General features: G+C 50.3%; 1 protein-coding gene across 1 annotated transcript; it reads left to right on the forward strand.

Annotated features, from left to right (window-relative positions):
* The first annotated feature begins 6152 nt into the window (after window positions 1–6152).
* Window positions 6153–9909, forward strand: MB (myoglobin). The gene is made up of 3 exons (XM_042837935.1): window positions 6153–6295; window positions 8283–8505; window positions 9425–9909. The coding sequence occupies exons 1-3, from the start codon at window positions 6201–6203 to the stop codon at window positions 9569–9571; spliced, it is 465 nt and encodes a 154-aa protein (XP_042693869.1). The 5' UTR covers window positions 6153–6200; the 3' UTR covers window positions 9572–9909.
* Window positions 9910–10279: the final 370 nt, after the last annotated feature.

A 10279-nucleotide genomic window follows, 5' to 3' on the forward strand; every position in this document is an offset into this window, starting at 1 on the left:
TGTAGGGATTTTGTTTCTCTCTTAATGATCCATGCATCCCTTCCCTCTCCACCACTGTGTAGTTCTCCTGAAGCTGCATTGTTCTCTATTAGTTATCCCAGTCTGAGCATCCCTGCTGAAAATCCAAGGAAATTTGCTGTGGGAATAGCAGAGGTGATGGATGAACCTCCTTTCTTCTGCACAGCCTGCGGCCTTTTCATAGAATCATAGAATCAGAAATGTTGGAAAATGCCTCTATGATCACATAGTCCAGCCACCAGCCCATCCCCACCGTGCCCACTGACCATGTCCTCAGTGCCACATCCACACGGTTCTGGAACACCTCCAGGGATGGTGACTGCACCACCTCCATGGGCAGCCTGTGCCACTGCAGCACCGCTCTTTCTGAGAGCTATTTTTCCTAAATCACACCAGGCTGTGCCTATAACTGTGATCCCCATATGGGGAGAACCCCTGTGTGGTTGCATCCCTTCACTCCTGTGAGTTCTGATGTGAATTCCTCAGGGTTTAAAGCTTGTTCTTCCCACGCTACCTGGCTCACGTCCCATAACTTAGCCATGGTAAAGGCAGCAAGGGACATTTTGGGGCTTGTCCAGAATGCCAAGAGCTTGCCAAGGTCCAGCCATGTGAGTAAGGGGACAGGAGCATCCCTTCAGTCTTCAGCAAGGCCTGGCGTCCGTGTCAAGGCCCACAAGCCAGCACGAGTTGACGGCGGCAGAGCTCATGGAGGTGGGTGACGCTGTCCCCAGGTCTGGCTGCCATCCAAATAATCGACGGCATTTTACAGGAGATGTTTGTCTGAGCAGTGATGTTTGTGCTCAGGGTCACGTCTATTTTTGCTACCACGCCATGTATTTTTAAATTGCGTTTGAACAGCACACAGCGCCCACGGCGCAGCTCCTTTCAGATCATTTGTCATGTCACAGAATGGTTTTGAATATCTGTCTGCTCATTTCAAGCTAAATATTTATCCTGTAATTAGATTGTTTTCTTTGATTTTTTTTTTTTTTTTTTTTTTAAATGGACAAAAAGTCCCTGTTTGGCTGTGTAAAATGTTGGGAATACGCAGGTAGCGGGCAACACGCTTCTGCAGTTTGCGTTCTGCAGGTGTGGGTGGTAGGCATTCATGAGACACCCCTCCTAATGGGTTCCTACTGGGCCCATCACTGTGAAACCTCTCCCTGCCAGTGTCTAAGCCAGAATGCAGTGGGATATTGCAGCCATGTGATGGGGGTGAGCGCGTGGCCAGATTGCTTAGTGCTGTCTCCCCAGCTGGACCTCGGGCAGTGCGCAGCCGTGCAGAGCCACCAACCCCCAGCCCCAAAACCATCTGTGTCGCCCCTGATGTGGGTGCAATTGGGCAGCTCCACGCATGGCAGGCTGCACAGCTGTAGGGAACAGCGAAGGTCTGGGCCAAATGTGGGTTAATGCTCTTCTGCTGCTTCACTGCCTGAGGTCATGCACTGTCGGAGACGGAGGGAGGCCGATACATGCATGTGTGGGCAAAGACAGAAAGGAAGGAGCACGCTTCATACTTCATTGAGGCACTTGAAAAGCATTCGCCGCTGTTGTAATTTCACTCCTGAGCAGAGATGTCCAAAATCTCGGCTTCTGGTTCACTTGTGAGTTCAGGCTGGGGGAAAAAAAAAAAAGTAGAAAGAAAGAAAGCAATGGTATCAACCTCCCTCAGGCTGATGATACTTCTCTCTGGCTCCTGGCAGCCCCAAAGCCCCCTGCCCTGACATAGGGGTGCCACTGCCAGCAAGCGACTGGAGGTCCCTCATCCCTGCCCAGGTGGGACAGGGGCACAGAGACAGCGCCCAGTGATGCTCCTGCAGAGACAATAGGGGAAGATGGAGTGTGAACTCGTGAAATTCGCAGTGTGGGTTAGAGAGAAACTGAAGGTAAGAAAGGGGGAGAAAGACTTAAACTCTGAGATATTACTTCAAAGGGCACAGCAGGTGGCTGAGCTGCTGGGGAGCACGGGCTGAAGTTTGGGGATTTGGTTCTGGGAGCATCTAAGAGCATGAGCTTCCACATAGACCTGAATCTGGTGCCAGGGGAGCTCTGCCTCAGAGCACAACCTTCTGTTTAATTATTTCTACCCTAATCTGTAGTAATTGTGTAGCATGAAATTATCCCACTCGGCATACAATAACTTTGTACTCACAGCAGGCACCTTTATTTTTCTTACCCTGTGCAAATTAGGCACACATCCACCAGCTGTTTGGTAAATAAGCTCCTGCCAAGGAGTGCATTGGCCTTTCTTTTTTCTTTTTCCTCTTCTCACCTCTGATGGCTTCTGGTGATGTTGTTTCCTGTCTGCATAGCCAAAGCCTTGTTAAAGCAGGCTGCCTGCAGCAGTTGTATCTGCTAAGACGTTCACAGTGTTGTCTGACTGATCTGCCTGGGTTACCCTATGGGAGCAGGTGGCTCTGATAGGCCAGGGTGCAGTCTTCTGGTCCTACCACTGTGATTTCATAGACCTTAACAAGGCAACTGAATCAGAGAACCATTAAGGTTGGAAAAAAACACTAATATCACCCAGTCTGACCACCAGCCCATGCCCACCGTGCCTGCTGACCACGTCCCTCAGTGCCACATCCATCCAACTCTCTGGTGAGCATCCCCAGCACAAAGCGCTGCCGCCAGCTCTGCCAGCCGTGCCGTGGGCTGCAGTGTGTGATGGGCACTGTGGATCCTTGAGCTGACAAGCCAGTAGATCTCTGCAGAATCAGGAGGAGGCAAAGCTGCAAGAATGATGATAACGGGGAAAAGATCCTGCAAACACAGAGCCTGTCCCCAGTGCAGTGGTAGATGCCCTGCTCCACCAAGGCTGTGCTCAGGGTGTTCACTGCCACCCGGTGTTGATCGGCTCGAAGAAAACGTTTATTTTTTACCCAGATTTTTCTGTATAGAGATCTGTTTCTGGCATACCCTCTAAGAATGCTGATGCACAGAAAGCAGTACTGGATAGGGGACTGCTGCAGTTGCTGCTGCTTCATAGAAGGGAAAAATCTGGTTTCTTGAGGGAGTGCTTTGTGTGGGAATGGTAATGCATAGGGGAAGATGAGCTTAGAAGGTGGCTTCGCATCCCAGTCCAATATAGCAGCCTCTGGCTAAGCACTGGTAGCTGGAGGGCTTCTCACCTGCTCACTGTGGCAATGAGAGGAATTCCCCTCTTATTATTCTTGTCTGTAGGACAGAAATCCCTGGGAATCACTACAGCAATATGAGGTATAATCCCCAGGTTCCAGCACCTCAATGCCTTTCTCGCAGTGAAGGGCCCAAAACTGAGCACAGCACTCGAGGTGCAGCCTCACCAGAGCTGAGTACAGAGATACGGTCACCTCCCTGCTCCTGCTGGCTGCACTACTGCTGATACAAGCCAGGATGCCATTGGCCTTCTTGGCCACCTGGGCACACTGCTGGCTCATGTTCAGCTGGCTGTCAACCAACACCCCAGAACATTTTCTTCCATATAGTTTTCCAGCTGCCATGTCCCAAGCCTGTAGCACTGCACGGGGTTGTTGTGACCGGAGTGCAGGACCCAACACTTGCTGAACTTTATCCCATTGGTCTCAGCCCATTGATCCAGCCCGTCCGGATCCCTCTGTGAGTACTGAATGAAGGCAGAGTTCCCTTCGACTTAATGGCATCCCATGCTAAGATGCTCCATGCATAGCACGGCTCTGTGACGGCTCAAACATTCCCCTAGTGCTGCCTTCTCCTCATTCTCCCTCTTCCTTTCAAACAGGCACTGAGGTCACCTCCCAGCTGCTGAAATCCATCAGTGGATGGGAGCCCTGCCTGCAGCACTGCTAAGAATAGAGCTTCAGGATGAGAAGAGAGAGGAGATGGGCTTGCAGCACCAGCCTGTCCCACCAGGTCTCCTGCAAGAGGCAGAAGCCACACAGTGCATGCAGTGCCTTCTGTTCCTGCAAAAACTGGAGCCAGGCACAGCTGGGAAAATGCAATGCTTTTGCTTTGCTTTGGCTGTAGGATTTGCTGTTGCCCTGCTCTCTCCAGCTCACACTACAGGGGAGTGCAGTGTCCCACCTGTCTGGCTGCCCGTCTGCACTGCACAAACCACAGGCGCTGAAAACAAAGTGCGGCTCCATCTCCTAGCAGAAGCCACGCATCAGCAAAATGCCATAGATACCGAAGCTGGGCTGCAGAGGGCCTTTTCCCCAGCATTATGCAATGCTAATTATGTAATTGGGAGTTACATAACATGCCCAGCTTTTTTTGGCATCCCCCAGCACAGAGGTGGGCACCACAGTATGGCCGGGCCACAGCCATCCCCTGCTTCTGGTGGGGTTCTTTTAATTGCATCATGGGGAAAAGGTTCATTGAAAAGGCAAACAAAAGGGAACGATCGAAAAATCTGTTCGCTGAGCTGAGCTGCTCTGCAGTGCAAACACAGAAGATGCTCTGGGTTGTTAAAATTGGGTGTTTTTTGAGCATCTTTTTCTCCCTGCTGCTGGAAAGTATTTCAAATGAAGACGAAAAAAAAAGAAAAAAGAAAAAAGAAAAAAGAAAAAAAAAAAGACAACAGCAAAACCCACAAATCAAACACTAGGATTTATCAGTGCCTCTGCCTCAGGTGCTCGTTTCAAGGTCGGAATCACGGCAGCGCGGGGCTGCGGGGCTCTCATCTGACCGACCGGGGCTGCGTTCTCTCTGCAACAGCGATGCTCTAAGGAGAAAGAAATGCGGGCCAGAAGCGCGGGGCTGTCCCCGTGTGTCCTGCTCCCTGCAGCCCGTGCCACGCTCTGCTTGGCTCTGTCGCCCGTGGCCGCTAGGTGGTAGCACGCCCTGGCCGACAGCGCGGGGCCATCGCCGCTTCACCTGCAGAAAAAGCAACGAGGACACCCGTATTCTTGTTAAGCCCTCTGACAATCTGGTTTTAATGTCTGCACAGAGACTGCTGGCATCCCAGCGCTGGAGAAAGCTGTAGAGAGAGAAGTGCCGACCAAACTCAACGGTAGATATTAAGGCAACAGCTTCAGTTTGTGGAATAGGACGGAGCTCGGTGTCCAAGGAGCAGCCCCTCGTGTACTGGGAGCACATTGCTCTGGTGTCTGAAGGGCATGTAAAGCAGTAAGGTCAGCATTCAGGATCCTGCCCAAGGCGGAGCCAAGCGTGTTGCAAATCCATGTTTAGAACAAGGAGGACTTGAGAAGAGAGGCTGTGGGGTGGGATCTCTCCAAGCGCTCCTCCATCAGTTTAACCAAGTGTGGGTAATTGATAGTGCCTTGCTATCTGCACTGAGAAAACGGGGGGTGAAATCTTGGCCTTGAGGTGTTTAAGAAGAAAGATTTCAGACATGGCAAACTGTTGCATAGAGGGGGGAGAATTGCTTGGCCACCAGGCAATAGATAAACCCAGCGGGAGAAATTCCCCTACCTTTGGGCTTGGATGGCAGCCATCACCTCAGCTGGTTTGGTCAACCTGCCTACTAAGCTGTCCCCTTTAACCCTTTAGTTACTCACCTCTTGGAAGGGATTAATTAAAGATGGCACACCAGGCTGCCACCAGTCCTGAGGAAGGCTGGGAGGTACCCCAAAATCACATCCGTGGTGGCTCATGGCGACTTGCCTTACTTGACCTACTGCAGGGTACCTGCTTTAGCAGAGGGGTTAGACTTGATGATCCCCAGAGGTCCCTTTCAATTCCTATGCCTCTGTGATTCTGTGATTCTGACACTTGGCTTGAGAGACCTTACCCCACTGCAGGGAAAGGAGAGACGTGAGGAAGGCGGAGTGATGCCACCAGCCGTCCCTTGGCTGGCAGCGTGGCCTGGCAGATGAATGTGCTCTTCTGGAATCTCCTGCTGCACAGCTTGACACTGTCAGTGGGACCTCGGGAAGCCGGGACAGGCTCCTGGCAGTGCATTTGGGCAATGCCCTTTCTGTCTGGCGCGGGACATGTGCCAGTCCAATACGAAAGGCAGAAATGATGCCATCAGTGGCACTCACAATAGCACCTGACCCGAAATAGCTTCCTAGAAAAAAAAAGAGAGGCTGATTAGTTAGACAAGCCTGAAAGAGAGCAAGATGTCCAGCTGACGATTAACAGGTGTAGGTCTACGAGGAGGGGCTATAAAACCCGCGGGTGAGCTTTGCAGCCACCCTCTGGGGAGAGGCAACCGCCGTACGCAGCACTTGAGACCCATCTGTCCCTGCCACCAGCGAACCATGGGGCTCAGCGACCAGGAGTGGCAACAAGTCCTCACCATCTGGGGAAAAGTGGAGGCTGACATTGCTGGCCATGGACACGCGGTTCTGATGAGGTAGGCGACGAGCATCGGTCGTGAGCTGAGAGCTTTGTGTGAGAGACCAAGGAATGCTGAGTATGGGGGCTCAGCAGCGTGCGTTTCAACAGGCTGTTTTGTTTCTGTGTAAGGTGGTGGTTTTCCACTGCTGTGGTTTCTGGGTTAGAAATGGAGAGGCTGTGCTTTTGCCACTCCATGTGTCAGATCTCAGGGCTTTGGAGTTGAAAATGGCACAGTATCTCTGCCTGTCCTTAGGGACCAGCAGGGCTGGAGCCCTCTCCAGAGTGCCCTTGGGCTGTGCTCAGCACTCAGTGCCAGGAGGGTACAGATGCCGAGGACACCGGTGGGTATCCGGGCTTTCCTATTTCAAGCACAGATGAAGCAAGAAGCCCACACCACTGGGCAAAGCCACGGCCCGTTCAAAGCTTCTCTCATGTAATTTCTCATTTCTTCAGGGGTTTTCTGAGGGAGAGAAGCAGGGGAAGCGGAGCAGACTTGGTTTAGAAATGTGCCTGCTTGTGCCTTGGTAAAGACTTTTTAGGTAGGTAACATATCCAGGGAATATGTTCAGAAAACATTGATCCAACTGGATGTTTTCCAATGGAAACAAACACACAAACAAAATACTCTTTGAAAGAATTTTCAAGAGTCTTGGGAATATCTAATCGTGGAGGACACAAAGAGAGACCTTTGGAAGGAGACGCCAGCAAAGCCTGGTCACAGAATGTTTTTGCTGCAAGACAGCTTGTGTTTTCCATGCAGCTGAGGTATTTGTTAATGCAGCCTGACCTACACTTACATCGTATAATGGAGAGTTTGGCCCTCATCCTAATGGCCACCTATAGGGGAGGAATGTTTGGTTTGGGATGGGTGTAAATACTGCCGTTGCTCCTGCTGGTGCTGCAGCGACTTGGGTTATGCCCTTCAAAGGGCATAATGCCCACAAATATACGTGAGCAACGGCGCTGACGTCTCTCAACACCAAATTATCGGACCGCTCCTAATAACCAGGGGAGTCTTCCCTTCTCACTCCGGCTCTAGGCGAGGAAGAGAGTGAAGTTTCCTTACAGTTTGGTTGCCAGTGGAGTCAGCTGGGAAATGCAGCAGAGGGGAAGCACGGGACAACACCAGCCTTCCCAATTTCATTTCCACTTTGGAATCAGAGCATCTGTGTATAGCACTGAATGGCACTGGTCAATACAGAGATGGGCTGGGAAGGTCTTAGTGAGAGCCTGGGGTCTGCAGTAGCTGACAGGGTGACAGGCTGGGGGAAGTAGGGGATGGATCCTTAGCGAAGCAGTGTAGATAGGTGGTTTTGTCTGGTTTTGTCTCTCCTTCAGGTTAATGTGAGAATTCACCTCCCAGTGCCACCACCAGCCTTAGCACCCATCTCTGTCCTGATACCGTTGTCATAACTGGGGACTGATGCCAAAGCGTTAGCAGAGCTATTCAGAAATAAGGATGGCTGCTCTGTTGCTCCATTTGGACGTGGTTAGGGCCACTGAGTCTCTGTCTCGGCCAGAGTGAATGTTAGGACATCTAAGAGCATGGGATTAAAGTAGATACAATACTCATAGGGAGGTACATCACGAGCTTCTGCACTCCAAAGACAAGAGGCATTTTATCAGTTGCTAATGATAAAAAGCAGCCTGGATAAAACAGATGGTGAAATAAACTTCTGAACACAGAGTGTCATCAGGTTGTGGAACAGCCTCCCAGAGGAAGGATGAAAAACACAGAATCAGAGTAGGGTCAGATGTTTTCCTGGATTATATATGTGCTAACTGCAGTGATTGTGAATGGTGACAATTTGGAAAGAGTCTAAAGCATCAGAGTTCTCAAGTGAAAGCAGCCTTTACTAGCAGGGGGTAAGAGATTTCTCTGGGGAGGGATGTAAGTTATCATACATTTGCCTGTCTGTGTGCATCCAGATCAGCAGGACCTTGGCTCTGCTCTGGCTGACAGCTCCCTAATGTCTCACACATCCCTCTGCTTCTGTCCACAGACTTTTCCATGACCACCCTGAGACTTTGGATCGCTTTGATAAGTTCAAAGGCCTGAAGACCCCTGATCAGATGAAGGCCTCTGAAGATCTGAAAAAACATGGAGCTACCGTCCTCACCCAGCTTGGCAAAATCCTGAAGCAGAAGGGTAATCATGAGTCAGAGCTGAAACCCCTGGCTCAAACCCATGCCACGAAGCACAAAATCCCAGTAAAATATCTGGAGGTATGGAAAAGACAGGGAAACTTGGTGGCTGATGTGTGAAGGATGTGTGCAAGACAGATACATTGAGAGCAGCACTTCTATTTCAGGCTGGGTATCAGGAAAAATTTCTTCACTGAAAGAGCGGTGCTGCAGTGGCACAGGCTGCCCAGGGAGGTGGTGGGATCACCATCCCTGGAGGTATTCCAGAGCTGTGTGGATGTGGCACTGAGGGATGTGGTCAATGGGAATAGTGAGGATGGGCAGGTGGCTGGACTTGATGATCTTAGAGGTCTTTCCAACATTAAAGATTCTATGGTTCTATTTAGTGATGTCTAACTGGACTTCACTTAGCACTTTCTCAAGTCAAAGGTCTCTGTGTACAGGCAAGAGGAGGCACAGAAGTACTCAGCTCCTGTGAATCTCCATTCAATTTCCCGTTCCAAACACTGTGCACTGTCTGAGACACTCCTAACAATAATAAACCAGTCCATGCAGTCCCTGCGTGCCTGGGAAATGACATTGCATAAGAATTGGCAGTGGCTGTACGCAAGGGATGTACAATTTAAAGTAAGCCCTGGGGAAGAACTGGAGACCAAGACTCATGAAACTAAGCAACTTCACAAGTGCAGAATGTGGATTTGCAGCCTTAGTGGATGGGCAGACAAAGAGTGGGAAGGACTATGTTCTACTCAAGGTCACAGAGTATATCAGTGTCCGAGCTAGGAACAGAGCCCAACTCCTCTGCCCAGCCAAGGCTCCTCACATACACTACCACAGTGTTTCTCTAGAGACTGCTGGAAGGGCTACTGAATTAGCCTGGAGATATTTCCAGGCTCTGCAACCTATTTTTTAGTCTGGATATTCTGAAAATAAACCCTGACAGTCCCTTCTGTTTTTTTTTTTTTTTTTTAATTCTTTCTCTCCCTCTCCTTCCTCACAGTTCATTTCTGAAGTCATTATCAAGGTCATTGCTGAAAAACACGCCGCAGACTTTGGGGCCGATTCCCAGGCTGCGATGAAGAAGGCTCTGGAGCTGTTCCGAAATGACATGGCCAGCAAGTACAAGGAGTTTGGTTTCCAGGGTTAGCATGTACGCAGAAGGACACCACGATGGAGGCCTGGCCGTGCATCTCAGAGTAGCTTCCCCAGCACTACTCTGGACATCTTCCAACTGGCCGTCCACTATGTGTGGGAATGCTTGAATGAGAGGCTAAGAGTCACCCTAGGCAGCACAGAGGCACTCAGAGTGATGTCCATGATAAATTGTTGTCCTTCCCTGGCTTCATGTATGCAAAAGAAATAATCTGTTTTCTTAGGAAAAATAATATAAGGGGTTATCTGTCACCTCTGCTTATTTCTGTGTCCTTTTTCTTTCCTCATCCCCAACACCCAGTCTCGTTCAAGAGGGAAATGGTGTGGCAGGAGCTGAAGGGATGTGGAAGAACACAGGGCGTGTTGAGGAGTGTGGTAAAGGAGTGGGTGAAGAGAGAACTCAAAGGTGCCAAAGGGATGTCAGAGTGGGAAGTGGGGACATGGCATCTGATTCCTCCCCCAGGTGAGACTGTTAGCAGGTGACTGTGGAAAGCTTTCAGCACCATCGCTGTTGTTACCTTGTTTCATGGGAGTGAACGCAGTCGGTCTCCAGGGTCTGTCAGCTTGGCAACCTGCTAAACTCGTGTTAGCAAAACCATAAGGAGTAGTGTGCTCTGTGATCTGTAGGCTTCCGGCAGCTGCTGCTATGCATGTAAAGTTGTGTGGCTCTGGGAAGCAAAATTTCTGTGTGTTACACAGAAAA

Source organism: Centrocercus urophasianus, unplaced genomic scaffold, assembly GCF_019232065.1.
Source record: "Centrocercus urophasianus isolate 14NV4802_14NV808 unplaced genomic scaffold, USGS_Curo_1.0 seq_73, whole genome shotgun sequence".
NCBI lineage: Eukaryota > Metazoa > Chordata > Aves > Galliformes > Phasianidae > Centrocercus > Centrocercus urophasianus.

Bases quoted from the DNA above. Each gene is read 5' to 3' on its own strand.
- MB (XM_042837935.1), top strand. From the start codon at position 6,201: ATGGGGCTCAGCGACCAGGAGTGGCAACAAGTCCTCACCATCTGGGGA. The intron at 6,296-8,282 runs GTAGGCGACGAG...TTCTGTCCACAG, and splicing joins GGACACGCGGTTCTGATGAG to ACTTTTCCATGACCACCCTG. The intron at 8,506-9,424 runs GTATGGAAAAGA...CCTTCCTCACAG, and splicing joins TCCCAGTAAAATATCTGGAG to TTCATTTCTGAAGTCATTAT.